This window comes from Felis catus, chromosome B1 (genome assembly GCF_018350175.1).
Source record: "Felis catus isolate Fca126 chromosome B1, F.catus_Fca126_mat1.0, whole genome shotgun sequence".
Lineage (NCBI taxonomy): Eukaryota > Metazoa > Chordata > Mammalia > Carnivora > Felidae > Felis > Felis catus.
The window spans coordinates 193628723-193654794 of record NC_058371.1 but is presented as its reverse complement, the minus strand read 5'-3'; the positions used below and the strand labels follow the sequence as shown (position 1 = coordinate 193654794).

The window sequence follows — 26072 nt, the reverse complement described above, 5'->3', positions numbered from 1 at the left end:
ATAAGCCAGGAAAAGGAAGGAGCCCATTCCCCCAGATAACCTGAGTATCAGTTTGAAATGGAAACAACTGTGGTAGACTGCTACTTTGATTAACCCCTCTCTCTACCCCTCTCTCTCTCTACTTTCTTGTTTGGAAAGTAGGCCAGACAAGAGGACAGGATGTCAACAACTTGGCCATAAATACGGTGCAATTTAGTCTCCATGGGAACCATAACACAACTCAGCTTTTCTACTCGGAAATGGGTGCTCTGGGCTAGAACAGTGATTAACATAGATAAATGGACTAAACTCTGGGAGTGAGCACACTCTTACTATTTTTGTCTGTTTCTCTTCCTCGATTTCAGGTATACGAAACAGTTGGACACAGTGGCACCACTTTGCTGGCGGAAGTGTTTCTGCCTATTCCTGAAACGACCATTGTCACTGGAAGGGCTCCCATTGAAGAAGTGGAGTTTAGCAGTAACCAGCATGTGACCCTGGACCACGAGGGTGTTGGAAGTGGTACGGAAAGCTCACTATCCTCAGTGGCTCACGGTTTTACTGTCAGATTTGAACATAACTTTTTTTTTTTCGTTTTCAAACAACCAGGTAATTATAAAACTGCTTTCAGAAATTCAAATTAAAATGATGATATACAATTTTTTGCAGTCATCTTTTATACCGTTGGTGGCCAATAAATTCATAAAACTATGCAAGTATAAAGTAGTTCGATAGTGTGAATCAGGACCTTTAAAATGCCTTTGATACCTTAATTTCTTCTTCTAGGAATCTTTTCTTAGAAAATAATTTGAAATGAGGACAAAGTTTTGTGTATATAAGATATATATCCGGGTATTATTTATAAGGCTGAAAAGGTTTTAAAACTTAAATATTATAATAGGGAGATTATTAGTTAATATTCTCTCTATTATCCCCTATAATTGTAATTACATATACAATGGACCTTCTCACTCTGTCTACCATGTTTCTTAACCTCTCTAATGTATTTGCTTATCCTTTTCTTTCACTGCTGTATTCTGTGACACTTCTTTAAATCTGTCTTCCAAGTCATGATTTCACTCTTTGGCTGTGTCTAATCATTGAAACTCATCACTGAGTTTTTCATTTTAATTATTGGATTGTTCACCTCCAGAAATTCTATTTTGTTCTTTTCCAATCTGTCTGGTCAGTTCTGATAATGTTTGTCCTTTCCTCAGACTCTCAACCATTTCATTGGTTTATTCCTTCATTACTTCATTTATTTTTAAAAACATATTACAAATATTTTTTTAACGTTCTGTAGCTGATCATTTCAGTACCGATCTGCTTATTGGTCTGATTCTGTTGCTTCTTATTCATGGTGGCTTGTTTCTTCGTGTGTCTCGTGATTTTTTATTGTGAGCACATATTTGAAAATTTATCTGCAAGAATTCTTTGGGGCTCAAATCCAATCATCAACCTAAAAGTCTGGAGACCTAGGGGTGTCTGGGTGGCTCAGCTGGTTAAGCGTCTGACTTCGGCTCAGGTCATAAACTCACAGTTTGTGAGTTCGAGCCCTGCGTCGGGCTCTGTGCTGACAGCTCAGAGCCTGCAGACTGCTGCTGATTCTGTGTCTCCCTCTCTCTCTGCGCCTTCCCAGCTCATGCTCTGTCTTTCTGTCTCACTCTCAAGAATAAATAAACATTAAAAAAAATTTTTTAAATAAAATAAAAGTCTGGGACCTAGGCTTTAGTTCCCATTCTCACACTGATAAGCTCTGTGACCCTAGTAATTATGTAATCTCTTTAAATATCTTCTTCATTCATAAAATGAATCTAAGGATACCCCTTTAATGTCTTTTGAGGTTATTTTGAAGATTAAAGTGGATGTTCAATATAGAGGAAAGATCTCTGAAAAAAACACAAAGGTGCTATTACAGTGTAATAGTGGTATTATTTTGTGCTAATAATATTAACTGTAAGTCCAGGGCATGAAGGCACTATTTTTTTTTAATGTTTATTTATTTATTGTTGAGAAAGAGAGAGAGAAAGAGAGGGAGCACAAGTGAAGGAGGGGCAGAGAGAGAGAGAGAGAGAGAGAGAGAGAGAGAATCTGGAGTAGGTTACAGGCTCTGAGCTGTCAGCACAGAGCCTGATGTGGGGTTCAAACCCACGAACTGTGAGATCATGACCTGAGCCAAAGTTGGACGCTCAACTGACTGAGCCACCCAGGCACCCCTAAGTCACTATTTTTAGTGCTTGAAAATCTTTTCTTCTTTTATTTGATTAAACAAACTGCCCCGAGGCTTTTTATCATTAATTTCCAATGGGTAGAAGTCAAATCAGTAAGTGAGGCTTACTGTTGCCGCAGTAGCTTAGGAATAGCTAACGTTCGTTGAGTGGTCCAAGCACTAAGTGATCTGCATGTAAGACCCCACTTAACACAAGGCTCCTTATTCGGGTGCACTCCCTCCCTAGGGCACTTGACTTGTTCCTTCTGCCACAAATGTTCTTTCCCAAGAAATCGTCTCACTTCCTTACTTTCTTCTAGCGTTTACTCAAAAGTCCCCTCTTGTGGAGCCCCTCCCTACCACCCCATCTAAAAGTTCAGCCCTTTCCCACCCACCCCCAAATACACATTGTCTGAATACATTCCCTAATTTATGGTCTCTTCACACTTCTCACTCTCTAACAAACCATACATTCCTCCCATTTCTCTTATTTACTGCCTGTCTCCCCTGCTGGAATAGCAACTCCTTGAGAACAGGGATTCTCATCAGTTTTGTGTCTTTACTGCCATCTGCAGCGCCTAGAATAGTCCCTGGAGCCAAGCAGAAGCTCAAATTAGTATCCACTGGATGAGTGAATAAATGGATGTCTTCACAGGAATCTTTTTTAGGAGGTATTATTAGTATCCCTATTTTATGTGTAAAGAAACTAAGGCTCCGAGAAGTTAGGTCATCTGTTTGTGGTCACACAGCTGTTAAGGGGCAGAACCAGAATATGCACCCAATGGTCCCACTCCAAAGTGCCTCATTCATTGTCACCTCTACACCCTGCTGTCAGAGAGAGAACCAAGAGGCCTATTCTGCACATCACTGCCTGAAGAATTTCAGTGCCGCTGCTGTGAATGATGTGTTCTGTCCTGCCAGCCCTATCCTCTCTGTTCCGTTCGTCTACCGTCTGCTTTCTCACCAAGACTGGGCTCGCTCCCTTTTCCTAAACAGCGTCTGTGTAATCTGGTGTCTCCCTAGGAATGCCCTTCTCGTTTGAAGCTGATGGTAGCAATCAACTGATTCTCATGACCTCGGGGAAAGTGTCCAACAGCGTGGCATGGGCCATTGGAGAAAACGGGATCCCTTTGATTCCTCCACTGTCACAGCAGAACATCGGATTTAGAAGGTGATGTGTGTCTCTAATAAATTGATGAGTAATGTCTTTGCATTAATGATACCCGGGGGGCGGGCGGGAAGCTTGCAATATCACATTCTTTCCCTTTTTTCTCATGTGCTAGTAATTTCATGGGTTTTTATGGTACTTGAGGTAAAGATTAAAATATTAATAGCCTAATAAATATTAGATGTTTAGCAGTGCCAGAAACAGCAAAAAGCATTTGGCCTTGTTTAATCTCTCCGGTAACTCTGTGAAGTATTCTTTTCTTCATTCTTCATTCTTCAAGTATTCTTTTTCTTCATTTTATAGACGGGGGGATATGCAGAGCCTATGATTGCGTATAGGTGGTCCTCGGTGTGAATGATGATTGTTATAGAACCTTCTGGTTATATAAAGGTCCCTATTGTCAGTTCTTTCCCTTGATTGCTAGATCCTTAGGCACTCTGTACCTCACCTATTTATCCCTAGGCAGGCCCCACCTCCTTGTGGTTGGTCCCTGTCCAGGCAGCCTGGACTATGGGGGCCAGGTGGCCTGGGTTCGAGTCTGGCTTCTGTCCTGCCCCAACAGATGGGTCTTGAGTTCATCTTTAACCATTCTGGGCCTCCGTTGCCTCCACCATAAAATACAAGGACTTGGGGCACCTGGGTGGCTCAGTTGGTTGAGTATGAGACTTGGACTCAGGTCATGATCTCGAGGTTTGTGAGTTCAAGCCTTGCATCGGGCTCTCTGCTCTCAGTGTGGAGCCCACTTTCAGATCTTCTGACCCCCTCTCTCTCTGCCCCTCACCTGTTGTGCTCCCGCTCTCAAAAATAATAAGCACTTAAAAATAATAATAATAATAAATAAAAGGACTTATCCTGATCATCAAGAAGACAGTTTGTAAGTCACAGACTGTCATTTTTGACATGAGGGGAAACAGAGCGGGCCAGGCTCCGCTCCCTTTCTGCCTTCTCCGTCCCGATTCCGATGTCCCTGTGACGAGAACAAGGAACATCTGGTCAGCACCTCCTCAGTTAGGAGATGGGCGGTCACGTCCAGTGGAGGCCTCGAGCCTCGGCATTCTGTCCTCATTCCACTGAGTTTCACACCCGGGACGAAAGCTCCCACTCTCAGGAGAGGAGGTAAAACACAATGTGAGCGGCAAGAGACACAGCTCCGTTAACAAAGCCCTGACGCAAAGGTGCTGAGAGCGCTGGCCTCCTGGGAATTCAGTCGTGTCCCAATCCGTTGTGCGTCCGTTTTTTCCTCTTGTATTTTGGCCTCAGCTACGAGGGGTCCCCAGGTGAGTGGGAAGTGAGGCTCTCAGGGCACCCTGAACCGAATGCGCAGTCTCCTTCTCACTGGCCCGGATCCAGGGACTCGGGACACTTCTATGCCCTGGGCAGGGTTGTAGGGATACTTCTTTTTCTTTTTTTTGGTTTTATTGAGATATAACTGACACATGGCATGAGTTTAAGGTGTACCATGTAATGATTTGATAAGTGGATATATTGTGAAATAATCACAGTAAGTCTACCTTACATCGATCACCACACGTAGCTGCAAGTTGTGCTTTCCTTGCCGTGAGAACTTTTAAGATCTGCTCTCTTAGCAGTTTGTAAATGTGCAGTGAAGTACTGTTAACTGTGCATTAGATCTGTGGAACGTCTTTATCGTATAACGAGAACTTTGGACTTTCTGACCGCCTTTGGCCACCGCCTCTCCCGCCCCACCTCTGGCCACCACCAACCCGTTCTCTGTTTCTACAAGTTTTGTTTAGGTTTTGGGTTTTGGTTTTGATTCCAGATATAAGTGAGATCCCACCTTATTTGCCTCGCTCTGTCTGACTTATCTCACCCAGCACAACGCCCTCGAGCTCCGTCCATGTTGTTGCAAATGGCCGGATTCCTCCTTTTTTATGGTGAGTGACATACCACGTTTTCTCTATCCACTCACCCACTGAGGGGCACTTCAGTTGTTTTCATAAATCATGTTGTAATAATCATGGGGGTGCAGACACCCCTTTAGGACAGCGATTTTGTGTCCTTCAGGTGTATGCTCAGAAGCGGAATTGCTGAATCTTATGACAGTTCTGCTTTTAATTTCTTGCGGAGCCTCCGGACTGTTTTCCAGTGTTCGCACCAATTTACATTCCCACCAACAGTGCACGGGGGTTCCCTTTTCTCCACATCCTCGCCGACACTATTTCTTGGGTTCTTTAGTTTAGCCATTCTAACAGGTGCGAGGTGATATCTCACTGGGGTTTTGATTTGCATTTCCCTGATGACAAGTGAGGTTGAGCATCTTTTCACGTGTCTATTGGCCATCTGGATGTCCTCTTTGGAGAAACGTCTACTGTGGTCCTCTGCCCGTGTTTTAATTAGATTATTTGTGTTATTGCTATGGAGTTATGAGTTCCATATATACTTGAAACATTAATCCCTTATCAGATGTGTGGTGTGCAAGTATTTTCTTCTACCATTCACTCTTCTCTATTGTCCCTGAAACGTGTATTTTTTAATGTTTATTTATTTATTTTTTTGAGACAGAGACAGAGTGAGCAGGGGGAGGGGAAGAGAGAGAGAATCCCAAGCAGGCTCCACACTGTCAGCACAGAGCCCGATGTGGGGCTTCAACTCTTGAGTCATGAGATCGTGACCTGAGCCAAAATCAAGAGTCAGACGCTTAACCGACCGAGCCACCCAGGCACCCCCCAAAACGTATTTAATAGCAGTCATCGAGCAAAGAAAAACGGCAAAACTCCTTCCTTATGATCAGATTTTCTCCCTTAGACATAACAGCCTCCTTAGGCAGTGCCGTCCCTGGGATTTTGCAGGCCTGAGGCAAAGTGCTCTGTGAGAAAGCCCATCTCACGGCATTAACTTCTTTTCCAGTGCTTTGAAGAGAGCAGATGCCATCTCGTCCATCGGCACATCGGGACTGACAGACTTGAAAAAGTTGGCCAAGTGGGCAGCAGAGTCCAAGCTCGACCCGAATGACCCCAACAATGCCCCTTTGATGCAGCTAATCTCGGTAACGTGGCACCATCGTGCACACACTGCATTTCTCCACTTGCTGTGCCAATAATAGACACGGCTCGACCCTTTACACGCACTGTGTTCTCCAGTGCGATAGTGTTTAAGAACACGAGTGCCGGGTTGAATGACAGGTTTAAAGGCCGGCTTTGCCCCTGCCTGGCTGTGTGATCAGGGCGAGCACTCATGCTTCTAAGCACTGTGACACCCTCGCAGTGTGGCCATGACGACGTGCAACGCCTCATCTCAGCAGTTAGCGGGGCACACAATCGGTGTGCAACAAATATTAGCTCTTGTTACGGTGTTGCTGTTCCTCTTACCGCTAACCTCTGTAAAACCCTAAGGAAAGGCCTTGTTTGGCCCCTCCCCTGGAAAGGCACCTGAGTACGGGTGCTCAGAGTCACCTGCTCGAGGTCACACGGCCGGTAAGGACGCAGATCCAAGACCATTTCAGAGCGCGTGCCCGTTCATCACACCTGGTGGGGCCTTTTAAGAAACGGTGGTTTTGTTCGTTTATTTTCCCGTTTGATGATTAGATTATCGTTTAGATTTCTTTTAAGTATGTATGAGATAAATTGCTTGCGTCTATCATAACATTCGAAATTCTTTCTTCAGTGAGTTTATAAATAAAATGGAACATTAGTCAGTAAATGATTCTCCTTGGTAGCAGATACAATTGTTTTTGCTCCCAAGTTCATAATTCCCACAAAAATATAATAAACAAGTAGATGATCCGGAAAGTGACCACAGCCACACGTTCTGTAATCATGTTCACTAGTGGGAGTTCATCAGCAGGGTAACTGCAACCAGGATAACATTTTTATTTCTGTCATTTTCATTTCTGTCCTAGACTTTCCAAGGTAAGTCTCAAAGCAAGCTTGGGTTTATTCTGACGTTCACCTTTTTAAGTTTTCCTTCCAACTCAATGATACTTCTTAGTGTGACTAAAAGAAGTATTAGGAAGAATAGATCACATTACCTAGAGCATAGTCTGTTCCATAAAGAGGTTTCAAATCACGTTTCGATTACCATGTTTAAATCAGCAACAATATAGTATAAATGTCACCTTCGTTTTTTTTTTTCTTTTTAACTATTTGTCTTCGTGTAGAAGGACAAAACACAGGGACGGCCTTCCAGACCTGTCTCTTTCTTGTTTCAATTTTTTTTTTCAATATTTGTTTATATTTGAGAGAGAGTGCAAGCCGGGGAGGGGCAGAGAGAGAGGGGAGAGGGGGGACAAAGGACCTGAAGCAGGCTCCAGGCTCCACACTGACAGCAGTGAGCCCAATGTGGGGCTCGAACTCAGAAACCGCAAGACCATGCCCTGATGATCTGGCATCAGCCACAGTCCGACGCTCGACCAACTGAGCCACCCAGGTGCCCCAGGACCTCTTTTTATGGATTTTCACAGCAGGATCACCTCGCCCACTGCAAAGCCCTGGCGAGTCTCTCCTCCCTGGCTTTCCTTCTGCGAGGAGGAGGTTCCCACTGACAGAGCACCCAGCAGAGGGGCAAGCAGATGCCCGGGAGAGTGTAGCCTCACCCGCTCAGCCTCCCAGCGGTACCCTGAGACCATCCTTTCCGAGCCGGTGTACGGGGCAGCGGGGACTGGCGCCCAGATCTGTCTTTACTCGGTGACCAGGGCCACGAGGTGCTGTTTGGAGACAGCATGACCGTGGAGCCGGTGATCAGCCAACTGATTTGAACTGACCAGCCAATTCTGGGGCCTTTGTCTATGTGTGTGCCTACGTATATTTGAAAAATCACATCTTGTTAAATATATCTTTAAAGTTATATTAAGTTATATATAACATTTTAAATTCACGTATTAGATTTTATGGTAACACTGTATATACGCAACCTTATTTCCTGCAGACACCTAGTAATACACTGATATAACTCTCCCATTTTTCACTCTGTATATTTACATAACACCTATGGGGGGAGCATGCGTACCCAAAAAAATGAACTTTATGATTTTTTTTTTTTTTTTTGGAAAAATGTGTTGCGGTACTTTTTATAGCCAGGACATGAATATAATGGCACCTGCCTCGTGACTATTAGATTTCAACATATGTTGTCCTTAAATGCGGATGTTTCAAGTCTCCCCGTCTAAGACTCTTTTTTTTTTAATTTAATTTAATTTTATTTTTTTAATATATGAAATTTATTGTCAAATTGGTTTCCATACAACACCCAGTGCTCATCCCAAAAGGTGCCCTCCACAATACCCATCACCCACCCTCCCCTCTCTCCCACCCCCCATCAACCCTCAGTTTGTTCTCAGTTTTTTTTTTTTAATTTTTTTTTTCAACGTTTTTACTTATTTTTGGGACAGAGAGAGACAGAGCATGAACGGGGGAGGGGCAGAGAGAGAGGGAGACACAGAATCCGAAACAGGCTCCAGGCTCCGAGCCATCAGCCCAGAGCCTGACGTGGGGCTCGAACTCACGGACCGCGAGATCGTGACCTGGCTGAAGTCGGACGCTTAACCGACTGCGCCACCCAGGCGCCCCTGTTCTCAGTTTTTAACAGTCTCTTATGCTTTGGCTCTCTCCCACTCTAACCTCTTTTTTTTTTTTTTTCCTTCCCCTCCCCCATGGGTTTCTGTTAAGTTTCTCAGGATCCACATAAGAGTGAAACCATATGGTATCTGTCTTTCTCTGTATGGCTTATTTCACTTAGCATCACACTCTCCAGTTCCATCCACGTTGCTTCAAAAGGCCAGATTTCATTTTTTCTCATTGCCACGTAGTATTCCATTGTGTATATAAACCACAATTTCTTTATCCATTCATCAGTTGATGGACATTTAGGCTCTTTCCATAATTTGGCTATTGTTGAGAGTGCTGCTATAAACATTGGGGTACAAGTGCCCCTGTGCATCAGTACTCCTGTATCCCTTGGATAAATTCCTAGCAGTGCTATTGCTGGGTCATAGGGTAGGTCTATTTTTAATTTTCTGAGGAACCTCCACACTGCTTTCCAGAGCGGCTGCACCAATTTGCATTCCCACCAACGGTGCAAGAGGGTTCCCGTTTCTCCACATCCTCTCCAGCATCTATAGTCTCCTGATTTGTTCATTTTGGCCACTCTGACTGGCGTGAGGTGATATCTGAGTGTGGTTTTGATTTGTATTTCCCTGATAAGGAGCGACGTTGAACATCTTTTCATGTGCCTGTTGGCCATCCGGATGTCTTCTTTAGAGAAGTGTCTATTCATGTTTTCTGCCCATTTCTTCACTGGGTTATTTGTTTTTCGGGTGTGAAGTTTGGTGAGCTCTTTATAGATTTTGGATACTAGCCCTTTGTCCGATATGTCATTTGCGAATATCTTTTCCCATTCCGTTGGTTGCCTTTTAGTTTTGTTGGTTGTTTCCTTTGCTGTGCAGAAGCTTTTTATCTTCATAAGGTCCCAGTAATTCACTTTTGCTTTTAATTCCCTTGCCTTTGGGGATGTGTTGAGTAAGAGATTGCTACGGCTGAGGTCAGAGAGGTCTTTTCCTGCTTTCTCCTCTAAGGTTTTGATGGTTTCCTGTCTCACATTCAGGTCCTTTATCCATTTTGAGTTTATTTTTGTGAATAGTGTGAGAAAGTGGTCTAGTTTCAACCTTCTGCATGTTGCTGTCCAGTTCTCCCAGCACCATTTGTTAAAGAGACTGTCTTTTTTCCATTGGATGTTCTTTCCTGCTTTGTCAAAGATGAGTTGGCCATACGTTTGTGGGTCTAGTTCTGGGGTTTCTATTCTATTCCATTGGTCTATGTGTCTGTTTTTGTGCCAATACCATGCTCTCTTGATGATGACAACTTTGTAGTAGAGGCTAAAGTCTGGGATTGTGATGCCTCCTGCTTTGGTCTTCTCCTTCAAAATTACTTTGGCTATGCGGGGCCTTTTGTGGTTCCATATGAATTTTAGGATTGCTTGTTCTAGTTTCGAGAAGAATGCTGGTGCAATTTTGATTGGGATTGCATTGAATGTGTAGATAGCTTTGGGTAGTATTGACATTTTGACAATATTTATTCTTCCAATCCATGAGCAGGGAATGTCTTTCCATTTCTTTAAATCTTCTTCAATTACCTTCATAAGTTTTCTATAGTTTTCAGCATACAGATCTTTTACATCTTTGGTTAGATTTATTCCTAGGTATTTTATGCTTCTTGGTGCAATTGTGAATGGGATCAGTTTCTTTATTTGTCTTTCTGTTGCTTCATTGTTAGTGTATAAGAATGCAGCTGATTTCTGTACATTGATTTTGTATCCTGCAACTTTGCTGAATTCCTGTATCAGTTCTAGCAGACTTTTGGTGGAGCTAAGACTCTTAAGCTTCCATTCCCAAACCGAGAGCTCGGTGCTGGGTTTCTTGAGATGCGATCTGCCTGCCATCCAAAGCTGTGCCTCTTCTGTTTTCCATAGGTTGCTACTAGCGGTGAATCCTACGTCCCTGATTTCTTTCGACTGGAACAGCTGCAGCAAGAATTTAACTTTGTTTCAGATGAGGAGTTAAATAGATCCAAACGATTCCGGCTTCTTTGTCTTAGAAGCCAAGAGGTGCCAGAATTCCGAAATTACAAGCAAATTCCAGCATATGACCGGGAAATTATGGAAAAGGTATTCCAGGTAAGAAATCGCCATGGAGGAGTTAATACAGCAATAAAATATGTCTGTGCCGTTTAACTTGTACTGTGATGAGTGTATCTTCTTGCTGTCGTGTTCTCCGTAGCGATGTTGGTTTCTCATTTCGAACGCTTCACATAACTTTTCCATTATTTTTTTTTACACTTAATGTTTAAGTAGTCTCTTTGCCCAATATAAGGACATATAAACTAAGAGACATTAGAATCGTAAGTCTGAAAAGTATCTGACGTGTTAATATGGGAAATTATCCTGCCACGTTATAACTGTCAGTAATTCAATGCCATTTTAATCCATTAAATATTTAGGAAGCCCGGTAAACACTGCGGGGGGGGGGGGGGAGCCCCTGGGGTCTCAGGTGGGCGGGGCGGCACGGAGGCGGGGCTGGGCACAGGCTTGGCTGTGGAGGGGTCCCTGGCAGGTGGGGAGCCTTTGAGGAACTACAGATGAAAGGCCAGTGTAGGCCGGACAGACCAGTGAAAGCCTGATGGGCAAGTTAGTGTTTGCTGAGGTAAATGGGGAGTCATTAGAAATGGAGCCCAGTATGATTTTTTATGCAGAAACCATAGAAACTATTGGAGAATATTTTTGATGACTTGGTTCTTCTTTGTATTAGTTGGGACTCGTGATGGTAAGTGATGAAAAGCCAGTTGAAGCTACCTTGGGCACCGAGAAAGTTTATTAGATGATGAAATGCCAAAATGGGTTAAATATCTAAGGGGGCGTGAATGGCAGGAGTTCACGTGTGCCTCAAGGACACCCGGATCCAGAACCTGAACACTCACCAGGACGCAGTTCCGTCCTGCCTGGGCTTCCCTTTGTCCTCGTTTGTCCTCGTTGTGGGCACATTCTCTACTTGGCTGCATGGTCACCGGCATCATCCAAGCTCACATCTAGTGGCTTCAGCCAGCAGAGAGAGAGGTGTCCTCTTGTCCCAAGCTTAAAAATCTTGGGAACAGCCGGCTTGAGTTGCCCAGGCTGGGTTAGGAGCGACCCTGGATATTGAGCTGTGGCCAGAGGACTAAAGCAGAACATGGCAGCTCCCTGGCCCCCCGGAAATTTTATTGACAGAGCAAAGCACAGCAGCCTAAGACAGAGCTAACCCACCCACCACTCTCCTCCAGGGAGGCAACCCAAATCAGCTGCAGCCAGAGGCTACTTACTACTTTTGCCATTGCTCTACTTAAAATAGAAAAGACAAAAATGTAAGCAGACGCTTCGGCTGAGTTGCTTGGGTGAGCTGAGCTTCTGGAGTCTCTCTGTTATCTCTGTATCTCTGTGTCTTCCTACATGAACATCCTGAGTTGTAATTGCTCTACAGAGTTATCTTCTACTTCTAAGGCAGTTCAACCAACTGATTCCAAAACCGGCATACTGCGTCAAAGATCAATTTTGAAACCAATTGTGAAGAGGAAGGTGGAAGACACATTTAGAAACATAATTTATTACTTAAACCACATGGGAGGGGCACCTGGGTGCCTCGGTCGGTTAAGCGTCCGACTTCGGCTCAGGTCATGATCTCATGGTCCGTGAGTTCGAGCCCCGCGTCGGGCTCTGTGCTGACAGCTCAGAGCCTGGATCCTGTTTCAGATTCTGTGTCTCCCTCTCTATCTGCCCCTCCCCTGTTCATGCTCTGTCTCTCTCTGTCTCAAAAATAAATAAACGTTAAAAAAAAATTAAAAAAAAAAAAACCACATGGGATAAATTCTGTCGTCTCAAGAAGGGCATGGGGGGGAGGAGGGGTACTAGTACTTTAAAATCATTGGGGCGCCTGGGTGGCTCGGTCAGTTAAGCGTCCGACTTCGGCTCAGGTCATGATCTCATGGTCCATGAGTTCAAGCCCCGCGTCGGGCTCTGTGCTGACAGCTCAGAGCCTGGAGCCTGTTTCAGATTCTGTGTCTCCCTCTCTCTCTGCCCCTCCCCTGTTCATGTTCTGTCTCTCTGTCTCAAAAATAAATAAATGTTAAAAAAATAAACAAATAAATAAATAAATAAATAAAACTATTCCTTTTTCATCTTAGGACTATGAGAAATGGTTACGAGACAGAAATGTAATTGAAACCAAGGACCACATAGATCCCCATAGGGCCATGGTAGCCAAGTACCTCCAACAGGTAAGGAAAATCATTTTACAGAGTCCCCACCGGGGGAACATAGCCAGCACCCTAGGACTGGGGGGAGAGTGGTCTTTATTCTGCCGAGTTATCTATGGGATACTTAACTGTCACTTATTTGCTCATAATTACAGATAAGAAATTTATTTGAACACGTGAAACACTAGGATGTATCTCAGCTTATTATCAGTGGTTATCTTACGTGGAGTATGAGTACAGGGGACACAATTTCTAAGTCGTGATTTTTCTCATATTTGAATGTTTGCATCATATCACCTTTGTAATGAAAAAGTTTTATGAGCCACGTACTAACTGCCCTAATGCACTAAACACTTGAAATACCCGTTTGCCCTTCCTTCGTTTAGTAAATGTAACTTGTAGGAAATGCTACAGCCACTACACTACGTTTTTCCCATCCAGTTGATCTACCCTGCAGCTCCTTAGAAAAAACAACTTATGACATTTCAGAGGCCCTCTATTTGAAGAATAATTAGAGGGGCGTCGGGGTGGCTCGGTTGAGCGTATGACTCTTGATTTCGGTTCGGGTCATGATCTCATGGTTCGTGGGTTCGAGCCCTGCTTTGGGCTCTGCGCCGACAGCACAGAGCCTGCTTGGGATTCTCTCCCCCTCTCTCTGCCCCGTTTGCACTCTCTCTCTCTTTCAAAATAAATAAACTTTTAAAAAAATAAAGAATAACTAGAAAGTAAACCAGTCTAAGGGTGCCCGAGTGGCTCAGTCAGTTAAGCATCCGACTCCCGGTTTCAGCTCAGGTCACGATCCCAAGGCCGTGGAATCAAGCCCCACGTCTGGCTCAGTGCTGAGTGTGGAGCCTGCTGGGGATTCTCCCTCTCTGTCTCCCTCACTCTCACTCTCTCTCTCCCCTCTGCTGCCCCTCCCCCTGTTTGCACTCTCTCTCTAAAAACAAATTAAAAAAAAAAAAAAAAAGTAAATCAATCTGAATAGAGGAAGAACTCCAGAATCTGAAATGTTGTGCTTCAAGATCGGTCCTATTTTTTGCAATTATTCATTCATTCTGAAAAATTCCACTGTCGTCCACCAGGAAATTTCCCAGGTCCCAAGAATAGAGCAGTGAACAACACAGAAACCCCTGTGCCTTAGGGAGCTTACACTAACAAGCAAAGCGGGGTGATTTATAGGGGAAGAGATCAGCGCTGGGGAGGAAAGGGCAAGTGTGCTGGGACAACTGAGGTGACATCGGGTGAACACTCAAAGGGGTTTAGGGAGTGACCTGTGAAGTCTATGTGACAGGAACATTTTAAATAAAATACACGTTTGTCCTCAGGTTAGAGAATCAGTGATCAATCGTTTCCTAATTGCAAAACACCATTTTCTTCTTTCGGATTTGATAGTAGAAGAAGAAGTTCCCAATATCAGGTAAAAGCAAACAAATCTTTTGTTTCTTATAAAAATTATTTTTATTGTATTATATGAAAATTTTCACATAAATAGAGAATTCTTATCCTTGCATGGTATGCGCTTGGGCCCCCAGTGTTGCTGGGAACCAGTAAAACGTGATCGATGCCTCATGGTTACCTTAGTTGGGGGGGTTTTGTTAAGTTGCATGAGATGCTCTCCATCATACGCCCAGTAGACACCATCTCACCTCCCAAGTCCACTTCACAGCCTTTGTCAGTTCCTTGCTGCCATCAGACCACGTCTGACGGCATTGCCCTCCCGCCCACGCTCCTGCCCTCCACCTCCCCTCGTCACACTGCCCCTCACTCCCCCACACTAGACAGAGGGGGTGGCCGGGAAGGAGCACTGCGGCCCCAGGTCGGGGGCTGGGGGGAGGCAGAGAGCTGGTGAGGGGACAGGGGCAACAGGGAAAATGGAGATTTACATAGAAGTTGGGGATTGACTGCATTTGCTTGATTGATTTCCCTATTACTTAGAATAATCCTTACATGTTCTCGGCTCAAAGCGGAAGCATAAAAGATGAAAAATAACTTTCTATACTGGTGGTCTTGTGTACCCCACTAACTTCCTGACCCTTTCTGTGATTAAATCTCTTGGTCTCCTAAAAAGGTGATTTCCTATCATGCGCTTCGTCTCCACCACCAAGCTGGGAAGGAGACAAAAAATGTCTATGCATGGCAGTCCCTTTCTTGGACTTGGCCTCCGTCCATGTACAGAAGGAAGGGCTGTACCCACACAAATTCATGCAAACCCTCCCTCTTCGTTCCAGGCCCAGAGTCCAGTCACTGTATTTTTTCAGTCATGAAACTTACACTTTAGAATAGATGATGATATTTCTTGCTGGTTTTCCATTTCATTTCTTTCTTTTTTCTTTTTCTGCTTTACTTTCTGCATTAAGTTCTGAAGGCTCAGGGTATGTTCTTTCTTCTTTTAATTTTGGTTTGTTCTTAGTGTTAAACTAAGATGTTTCTATATTTAATGGTCCCGGCCGCCAAGATGTTCCCATGCTGACTCCTGGGAGGGCAGCCAAGTGTCCTGAGAAAAGGGGAGAAGTTTCGACAAAGGGAAAGGATGTGCCACGTTAGGACCCCCTGGCAAAGGTGTCCCTCTGAGGTCCCCAAGTTTGGGTTAGGTGGGTGTCCTGGCAGACTGATTAATAAGACAGGTTTCAGTGGTAAGAACATGAACCTTGAGGGCATTATGCTAAGTGAGATAAATCAGACAGAGAAAGACAAATACCGTATGATCTCACTTCTATGTGGAATCTAAAGAAGCCAAACTCCTAAACACAGAGTAGAACGGTGGTTACCAGTGGCTAGGGGTTGGGAGAATCGGGGAGATGTTGCTGGAGGCTTACAGACTCGCAGCTGGTAGATAAAAAAGCTCCGGAGATCTCAGGCACAGCAGGTGAATATAGTCAGTACTGTATCATAAACTTCAAAGTTACTGAGTGTCTAGATCTTAATTGTTCTCCCCACAAAAAAAGAAATGATAATTATGTGACGTTCTAGAGGTGTTAGCTAACACCATGGTGGCAGTCATATCCCAGTATCTAAATGTATCTATGCCTGAAATTTAGTCGTTCGTTCTATGTCAACTATATCTCAGTAAAAATAAATTAACACCACTAAAATGTAGATAACAAGTCACACACAGAAAAAGTTTTACGGTATCACTGTCCTCACACTCTCTCTCTTTTTTTTTTTTTTTCTGGTGGGGGAAAGATGGCTATTTTTCATACCTTTACATTATGTTAACATGTGATGGGTCTGCTCTTGTTTTAAGTGAGTTAGAGATAAATATATGTAAGTATTTTTAAAAGAGGAAGAAGCTGGCTGTTTAGTCAGAGTGCCCAGAGTTGGAACCCCAGCTCTCCCCCTGGGAGCCTTCAGCAAATCCTGTCACCTCCCAGACACCTGACACCTGTCACCTCCCAGAAGCCTCCGGTTACTTCATATGAGAACTGGGGTAAAGGTTCTACTTGTCAGGATTAGAAATATTCTGCGTATGGCACCTCGCACTCTGCTTGATCATAGAAGGTGCTGGTAAACAGCAGTTGCTCTGTGAGACAGAAGATCCTGGGAACAAGCAGGAGCCCCTCGGGAGCCATCCCCCCACCCAACTCCAAGGCTGGCATGTGTCCCTTGGAAAGAGGCCGCTGGTCAAGCAGGGGAGGCAGAGAAGCGAGAGCCGGCTCTGTGCAGCTGGCCTTGTCCCCTGGCGCTGGGCATGGTAATGTCAGCTTGCGGATACAAAGTCACCTCCGTGCTTCTGTTCAGCCTCCGGGCCGGCATAGAATTACCTGCTTCGTGGCCCTTTCTCCCACCACGATTCCCCGACAGTGCTTGTGTCCTCCCGGAAGTGTTTACGGGATTCTGCCTCCGTGAGAGGGAGGGGATGAGGGGGCTCCTCCTGCCCTCGCCCTTCCACTGCCATCGTGCCACGGTCATCTTCCCAGCAGCCACCATTTTAGGGCATCCAGCAAGCGCTAGACCAGGGCAGGGGTGCTCTGCAGACACCCCCTCGCTTTATCCTCTCTGCAACCCCAGAAGGGAGGTATGATTATCCCCATTTTACAGATGACGAAACAGAGACGTAAAGAGGGGAGGAAATTTGCCCGAGGTCAAAGAGCAGACCCAGGAGTCCCCCCGGGAAGTGCCCTGGGGCTCAGGAGAGGGAGCACCCCTTCCTGCTGTGTGGCTGGGCCCCTGGGGCAAGGAGAGCGGGAGAGCACCTGCACAGCTGAGGGGGAGGGACCCGAGAGGAGCAAGGCAGAGCACGAGGCGGGAGGGGCCCGAGCACACTTTTCTTCCTCTGATCGGTAGCAGCTGAAATCTGTCTTCGTGATCCACCCCAGAGGCTCTCCCCAGTCTCGGGAGAATTCCTTGGCGATTTCCACCCTCCTTAAACAGACAAAAGAGTTTTTCAGGGGCCTTTGAGGGACCTAGGGGGAGAGTTTGGGAAGCTGTCTCACAACTTTCCAGATCTTTCTTTTCCTTAGAGTCCTAATCCTGTTCTGTAATCATTAGCATTTTGGGGCTAAGCCTTTTCAAGCTGGCAGAACAAAAGCGACCACTGAGGCCAAGGAGAAAAGGCCGGAAGAAGGTGACGGCCCAGAACCTGTCCGACGGAGACATAAAGGTGCTGGTGAACATTATCCGGGCTTATGACATTCCTGTGAGGAAGCCGACAGCAAGGTGAGAGCCGTCCAGACAGCCCTGGGATGGAGAGGAAAGGGTCCCCGCCGAGTGGTTCACTTCTCTATAGCACGTCCGCTCGCACCTTTAACGCAGTCGCTGTTCTGTCCAGGGATGGGGGGAGGTCTTCCGGAAGCCAAAGCCCTGTCGGTTGCAAGTCATAGACCAACTCAGTCAATTTAGGCTCAAGAGGGGATTTATTGTGTCTCAAAGAACTCGAGGTTAAGAGGCACAGCTGGGGGCACCTGGGTGGCTCAGTCTGTTAAGCGTCCGACTTCAGCTCAGGTCATGATCTCACGGTTCTTGGGTTCAACCCTGCATCGGGTTCTCTGCTGACAGCTCAGAGCCTGGAGTCTACTTCCGATTCTGTGTCTCCCCCTCTCTCTACCCCTCCCCTGCTCATGCTCTGTCTCCCTCTGTCTCAAAAATAAATAAAAAACATTGAAAGAAATTTTTTTTAAAAAGAGACACAGTGGACTGTAAAGATTGGGGTGGCTCTTCTGAGGCCCCGTGGTCTCTGTTGCTCACTTCCTTCTGTGGGTTTGCTTTATTCTTCTCCCTGTGAGGGAAGCCATCCATTCAGCCAGGGTATCGTCCACAAGCATCAGCTTCTCAGGAGAGAAGCTGAGGGTTCTAACTTGGGTCAGGTGTTGACCCATGGTCTAATCACCCATATAACCAGAGAGGCAGGGTCCCCAGGCCAAGCCCTGAAGGTGGGGAACAGTTCTCAGAGAAGCGGGTGTGAGCAGGGCAGATACGAGAAAGGTGTTATGTCCTAGGTTCTGAACATACACCCTCTGAGCATAAAAATGTGACTTCCCCTTAATCTGCTCTGAGAAATGAGGGATGCCTGCTGTGTTCCACGACACTGGGGCACAGGGCAACCCCTCAACCAGAGTAAGGTGAGCCTGAGTTTCTTATCCCCTTAGAGAACAGAGATGAGCAAGAATTAAAGAAAGAAAGAGTGGCTCCGGAGCTCGGGGGGTGAGAGCACTGGTCTCGTGAAGTAGGAAGGAGCCAGAATTAAAACTTGGATCTGCCGATGCACCTGCCAGTGTAAGGAGGGAGGCTGCGCTTTCTTGCCCATTCGTCGGGTTCCAGACATTACGCTAAGCCTCTTTCGTGTGTATTATGTCACTTGCTTCTCGCTACGATTGCTGTCTCCATTTTAAGACAGGGCAAATGTCTGGGTGGCTTGTCCAGGGTCATCGAGCTCGGTCTGATCCACAGAAGAACACCGTTCTGGCCTGTGGCATTTTCTTTCCTCCCCAGGGTCTTCCCGTGAAATTGATCCCCCATCCAGTCTTTTGCCCTATTGTTTTACTAAGTCTTCCCCCCCCCCAACCCCGTCACAGAACATCTGACGTCACCCACTGTTCCCAGCATTTGGTCACTAGTAAGTGTACATTCAAGCTCTTGAATCTCCGAGGAGCCACAGCCCAACCCCTTCACCTTGATTACGTCACGGCTCAACCGTGGGGAGTAAAGCTGTCTTTTAAAATAACGTACAGGTGTTTCTCTTCTCTTTGTCTCTATAGAATTTTTTTTTTTTAATTTTCTTAAGTTTCTTTATCTGAGAGAAAGAGAGAGAGGGCAGGGGAGAGGCAGCGCAGAGCCTGACACGGGGGCTTGAACTCAGAAACCGTGAGATCGTGACCCGAGCCGGAACCAAGAGTCAGACACATAACTGACTGAGCCACCCAGGCGCCCCTCTACAAAATACCTTTTAAGTGTTAAACCATTTCATTCAAATTACAAGGAAGCTTAGTTGATCCTCTGTGCTCTACATTTCATTGTAGGCTCGTCCAGACAGCTCAGATATCAACTCGTGCATGAAGCCCACCTGAATCTTGACCCTCTACCCTCGCATCCAACTGAATAGGACTTTTTCTTCTTCATCCCCCTCTCTGTACTCTGATGGCTTGCGCCCATCCCGATGGGCTAATGTGTATCCCACTGTATTGTGATTGTTTCTTTACGTGTCTACCGGCCATTTTAGTTGGAGCCACAGTGTGTCTGATTTGTCTTTGCAGCTCCAGAGTCCAACACAGGGCCTCAAATACAGTGGGCACTTCACAGATGTTTCTGTAATGCTGTAATCAATGGCGTTCCAGAAAGAAAAAGGGTTTCTCTGGCAGGTGTTGTGTTAAATAGTCTACTCTTATTGTCTCATGGTTTGTCCGAAACTCTTATCTGGGAAAAGGTTAGACAGTTTGGTAGAAAGAGACAATTTCTACTTTGCCTGGTAATGAATATGAAATACTTGGTAAGTCATAAACTTCAGTACAAATATGCAGGTGCGTTGTTAGGATGAGGGGAGTGGTGGCTGGGAGAGACCCTCCGGAGGTGACCTTTGTTTCTTTTTTTTAAGAATCCCAAAAGGGATGGGGCGCCTGGGTGGCTCAGTCGGTTAAGCGCCAGACTTCGGCTCAGGTCACGACCTCACAGTTCGTGGGTTCGAGCCCTGTGTCGGGCTCTGTGCTGACAACTCGGAGCCTGGAGCCTGCTTCGGATTCTGTGTCTCCCTCTCTCCCTCTTCCCCTTCTTGGCTCACACTCTGTCTCTCTCTGTCTCTCAAAAGTAAATAAACATTAAAAAAAAAATAAAAAAAAGAATCCCCAAAGGGAAAGAGGACAAGACCCATAGATCCTAACTCTAGCGAGGAATCTCTGAGCTCTCTTTCCCAGAGAGGCATGGCAGGGCCTGGAGAGAGGGTCTTACTGAGGATAGGTAGCTTGAGGTTACTGGAGAGCGCAGGGTCACAGAGAGCGCAGTGGGAGGGGAACTGGACGAGATGGGGCAGACTGGCCAGGGAGCTGAAGGTTCGGCCACTCAGTTCCCAGAGGAACTGAGGCTCTCTCTTGTTGGGGGACAGATTCCTCACTAGGGCACCCCCTGGGAGAGGAGTGGGTGGAGAGGACCCTTTTCTCCGTTCCGGCCAAACATGCAGGCCTAGCGGTGGAAGAAGCTTTCTCAGGTGTCAACAAACTTAAGAAAATGTCTGTCACCAGAGCCATACGTCTTTGGAGAAGCCACCTTGCTGAGTATCTCATTAGACCTTTCTTGTCATTAATTTCTGTCATACATTTTCCCTCCTAGCAAATTCCAGCAGCCATCAAGGTCTTCAAGGACTTTCAGCGAAAAGCATGCTGCCTCCCCAACCACACACAGCCCAACCCACAGTGCTGACTACCCCCTCGGCCAGGTGAAATACCTCAATTCTGGGTTTCTGCTTAGAAGCTTGCCCCTTAATAATTGCCTACAAACTTTATCATCTCTTTTCCGCTTCATTTTCTTTGGAAACATACTCTTTGGTAAACATATTCTACCTCTGCTAAGAACAAAATAATTCAGCTAATTGTTCTAGACTCTCATGATCTGCTCTTGTGTTTAAGGTTTTAGTACGTCCTTTTGTAGAAGTTTCTTTTCAACGAACGATTTGCCACACAACTACAGCTGAAGGACCAAACCCCAGCTGGAATGAAGAACTTGAACTTCCATTTAGGTGAGCATATTTTCTTCTTTAGGGAACTATAGGATATTTTGAAGAAATGTGAGTAAAATGGAGCCCCGGGGGGAAAAGGCCACAGTGAAACGTTCTACAGGAGCCTGACACTGAGTCCCATTCTGTTGCTCTTGTACCACAGGGGACTCCGACCAAGACTAAAATGGGAAAATGCCCAACTTTTGAAACTCGGGTTCATTGTTGGGACACGCCCATGCCTCTCCAGGCTCTGGCTTTTTGTAGCCCTGTTTCCCATTCCCTTGACCCCCTGGCCCCTACACACCTTTTCCTTTGTTCCTCGTCTCCCTGACTCTGGAAGCTTCAAATAACCTCTCTAGTCTGGCACTCCCTATTTTCCATAATTACGCTTTCTTCCTCGCCAGAAATAACACATAGGGATTTAAAACTTTAATTAAATGATTTTAGATATTTAAAAGACTCCTTATTTCAGACCTTGACGCTTCCTTAGAAATTACCATTCTACTTTTACAGCAATCAAAACCCACAGGTGGAAGTACCATAGAGACAGAGCAAGGCTTAGAGCCAGTTCGGTCAGAAGAGAGGGACACGCACCACTATTATGCATAGAAGAAGCATAAAGAATGAGAAAACGTAAAGGCAAAATGCTTGACAAAATACGCACAGTGGCCCGGTCTTGAGCCGTGCCACAGAGCAGCCAGCTTGGGCCAGGCCCGGACTCAGAGCGGCGACAGTACAGGAGAGGAACCTCGTGCCTGCACTGCGTTTGGTTATCTGTGGGGAAAGTGAGTGGGAGGCAGGGACCGTTCAACCAGCCATATGACACCAGGAGGTCTATGACTGGGGAATGGTCTGCCGGAGAAGCATCTTCTACAGCCCAGTTGCTCAGGAAATCTGCATCCCGGCACGGGTGCCAGCTGGAGACTTTGAACGTAGCCTGTCCCCCGAGCCAACCCAGCTGTGGCCAGCTGGCTCCTGGCAGAGCTCACCACGCAGGTTGGGGGGATGGTGGGAGACTCGACGGGACAAGCCAGCAGATGGGGGGGCAGGGGGTGGTATCTCTCTGCGTGGGGCCTCTAGTCTAGTGCCCCTTCCACTCAAGTATAGGGATTATGTTGTCACATCCCAGGATAAAGATAAATATTTGAGGTGAAATCACGGCTTTTAATCCTCATATCTATGCTCATATTTGGGTATTTTTCACACTGTGAGATCTGAGTGCTCGTTGCTTCCGTTTTGCCCATGTTCATAGTCCCGGGTCACGTGTCCCCATTTGCAGGGCCCCCAATGGAGACTACAGCACAAGCAGTTTGCAGTCAGTGAAAGATGACGTGTTCATTAACATTTTTGATGAAGTGCTCTATGATGTCCTCGAGGTGAGTTCACGGTGTTGAGGAGGACGTCTGCACTCACTTTCATGCCCTCCACTCATTGTAAGTCCCTAACTCAGTTCCCATCTCTGTGGCGTTTGAAATGTTTGAAACTTGACATGTAGAAACGGGAAAAGGAAAAGGGAGGGAGGGAACTAGCTCTCTTATTTTCAGCTGAGTGTCCGCTACCTTCCAGAAATTGTACTGGGTGCCTAGCATACATGGTCTTAATTCTAGAATAACTTTGTGAAGTAGACTGTTAAATCTCCAATATAGCGGGGCGCCTGGGTGGCTCAGTCGGTTACGTTATCGATTCTTGATCTCAGCGTCTTGAGTTCAAGCCCCACAGTGGGCTCTGTGCTGGGCGTGAAGCCTACTTTAAAAAAAAAAAAAATTAGTAATGGGGAAACTGAGGTTCAGAAGGGCTAAGTGACATCGTTAGCGTCACTAAACGATTGACTGAAGCAGAATGTGACCTAGGGCTGCCTAACCTAGCTCACGTAGTTTCAGCTAAACCCCCGCTACCTTCCTGTGGCCACGTTATTCAAATGTGAGGCTGAAGTTCTTAAACAATTACTGCCTCCCACCTTCCTTCAGGATGACCGTGAAAGAGGAAGTGGAATCCACACCCGTATTGAGAGACACTGGTTGGGATGCGTGAAGATTCCATTTAGCACGATATATTTCCAAGCCAAGGTAAGCACCGAAAGCCAGAATTCCACGGGAGTGGGGAATGGCTGTGTCCATTTTTCCTACTACAGCTTTCTTGGCAGGTCTGTGCCCTCCACACTGAGGGAGCCTGTATGCAAGTCGTTGTCAGAAAGATAAAAAGCCATTGATCTTCTGTCATATTTGCGTGGCTTATTAAACATCGATCTCCCTTGGAGGTAGTAGTTAATGTAGGGCTGTTCCAATCTGAGAATTTTTCTGTCATTTAAATAGAAGTGAGGCAGAAGGAGGGACAAAGTGGAAACTTGTCAAAATGACAAAAGTGGAGTGGATGGACGCCAGAAACGAACTTGAAGGGAACAAGCAGGACAGTGATAGTCCATTGAATCAAGTGCATTCTATTAATGTTTCTAGAGTCCTCGCTATTTCAAATATGAAAAATGGTTAGCACAATCTCATTCAGCTGAGACGCTCTTCTTCAGAGTCTAATGATTTTGCTTAAGGGGACCCATTAGGTTAACAACTCTTGAATGATTTAGTAGCTCCAATCTGGGACAGTGAAAGATTCTGAAATGGCTTTAATATCCTGGTATTAAATCCATGGCAACAGGAGGCTTTGAGCCGCAAGACTGTAGCTAATCTCACACGGCGACAGAGGGAACGGTTTAATTCCACACGTGGCGACCACACAGAGCAAGTGTCGCCTGGGCCACACAGTCTCCGGCAAGCCTGGGGCTTGGATAGGTTGGAATCTCCAAGATAATTGGAATTGCAGTTCTCCCCCTAGACAAAGGGACAGTCTACAGGTGACGCTTCAGTGATGTGCTGGCCAAAACATTTTCGTGTCCCTCTTTGAATAGATTTTAAATGGAAACAAAAAAATTAAGAGCGCATCGGTTTGTAAACGAAAGTGCCATGTTTTCCGGCAATGCTGAATTTCACACCCGGAAGGGTACTCGGAGGTAACTGCTCCAAATCCCTTCTGGATAAATGAATCTCCTTTACTGCATTCTGGTAATATCTATACTCTGTTTGAGTGCCCCTAGAAACGGGGAACTCACGACTTCATGAGGCAACTTGCTCTCTTTGCCATAGCTCTCTGCTACAGATTTCTTCCCTGAACTGTGCCACAATCTGTGCATCCCTATCCGTAGGTCCTGGTTTGGAGCTGCACATAACAAGTAGAATCCTGACTCACTAATAATAGTAGGAATAACTATACTTGTCACATGTTACATGCCGTTACCTGCTAGTCTGTATGTCACCTCATTTAATCTCACAACAACCCAGTAGGCTTTACTGTCGCCATTTTACAAATGACGAAACAAGCCTCGCGAGGTGAAGTCACTACTCAAATCCCAAAGCTTACAGGATTCACTTTTACCAACTTCCCACAATGCTCACACTGCTTATCCCTGGGGGATGAGATTGGTAGAGGGAGAGAGAACGATTCAATGTTTGGGTTTATCCATTTCAATGTTACTTCTGAGAGTGATGTTATTACATTTGTCATTTAAGTTTTCTCTGACTCCAAAGCTCATACCCTTACGTGTACCTGCAGGGGACATTCGGCAGTATCTGGAGACATGACTGGTTGTCACAGCTAGCGGGGGAGCCATTGCCATCTTGTCCGTGGAGGTCAGGGATGCTGCCAACCCCCCGCGATGCAAGGACAGTCCCCCCCACAGACAGTCAGGCCCCAAATATCAACTGTGCCCAGGTTGAGAAACCCTGTCTGAAGTCCTTGCACCAATTATTTGGAGATAGTGCCCGTTGCTTCCTGGGTCATCAGATGTGCTCCGTTCTTTCAGGTGCACTTTGTATGGCTTGTTTTTGTATCCTTGTCCCTGTACTCTCTCACCTGCCTGGGTGCAGGATTCAGGGGAAAGCACCGACATAAGGAGGAAAATAAACAACAGCTCACTTAATTCCTCGCTGGAAGGCATAGTCGCTGAAAGTTGAACTTCTTTCTCTATTTCTTCTGAGACATAAATGCCGCTAAAGACTGAAATGAAAACCAGATTCTCCGTAAGTCGGTGAATTTCAAGTTCCAGCCCTGAATAGTTGTGTAGCCCTAGACAGTCTTTAATAAACTTATTGTTGGGCTGGCTAGGCCAAAATGAAAAGTCCTGTCTTTTGGAACCTCCACAGAAGCCAGGTCAATTTACGTGAGTGGCTTGTAATGCACTAAGCCCACATGTATCGAGCACCTGCTGGGTACACAAAGCGCTGCTCTACGTTGCGAAAGGGTGATAGAATCGTGGGTGAACTATAATCCTATTCATGAAGAGAAATCTGGTATCTGGAACAAAGTGATGGATGTGCATACAACTATAAGGTCTGCAGAATGTGTCATGGTAATAGCGGAAGAAACAAACTCGATGTGAGGCTGCCAGTGATTACAAAATAACTCACAAAGGAGATAACATCTGGCCTGAGCCTAGAAAATAGAATTAATACTCTGAAAGGGGGGATGAAAAGCTGGGGCATTCCAGAAAAAGGGAATGGCTTCTGGCCAACGCTTACTGAGCACTGAGCATACACCAGGCATTTTGCTTAGTATTTTACATCTGCTCATTCCGCACACGTAACCACCCTACAAATGGGTACTATTATTGTCTCTATAAATGCACAAGCTGGGACACTTGGAGTATAATCCAGGATTGGAACCCAGGTGACATACTGTCACATCAACCTGAGTAGCTGGTACGTGCTCTGCTGAACTGGGAAGAGGCAGGGATGTAGAGAGAGCTCAGGGCGACATGCCCAGAAGGATGGGGTGAGCCTCGAATGCCAGTCTGAG

General features: G+C 45.8%; 1 protein-coding gene across 11 annotated transcripts in view; it reads left to right on the top strand.

Annotated features, from left to right (window-relative positions):
* The window catches only part of CC2D2A (coiled-coil and C2 domain containing 2A), a 155543-nt gene that overhangs the window by 97216 nt on the left and 32255 nt on the right, over nt 1-26072 (top strand). For 8 of the 11 annotated variants that reach the window (XM_023253304.2, XM_023253302.2, XM_023253303.2 and 5 more), the window contains 13 exons: nt 345-501; nt 3212-3359; nt 5192-5251; nt 6225-6363; nt 10779-10982; nt 13019-13111; nt 14416-14507; nt 15448-15462; nt 17579-17746; nt 20846-20951; nt 21142-21251; nt 22510-22606; nt 23198-23296. In XM_023253304.2, coding sequence (XP_023109072.2) covers nt 345-501; nt 3212-3359; nt 5192-5251; nt 6225-6363; nt 10779-10982; nt 13019-13111; nt 14416-14507; nt 15448-15462; nt 17579-17746; nt 20846-20951; nt 21142-21251; nt 22510-22606; nt 23198-23296 — 1488 coding nt within the window. The remainder of the gene's footprint in view (nt 1-344; nt 502-3211; nt 3360-5191; nt 5252-6224; nt 6364-10778; nt 10983-13018; nt 13112-14415; nt 14508-15447; nt 15463-17578; nt 17747-20845; nt 20952-21141; nt 21252-22509; nt 22607-23197; nt 23297-26072) is intronic. The other 3 variants (XM_023253296.2, XM_023253298.2, XM_023253300.2) reach the window with 3 other exon arrangements.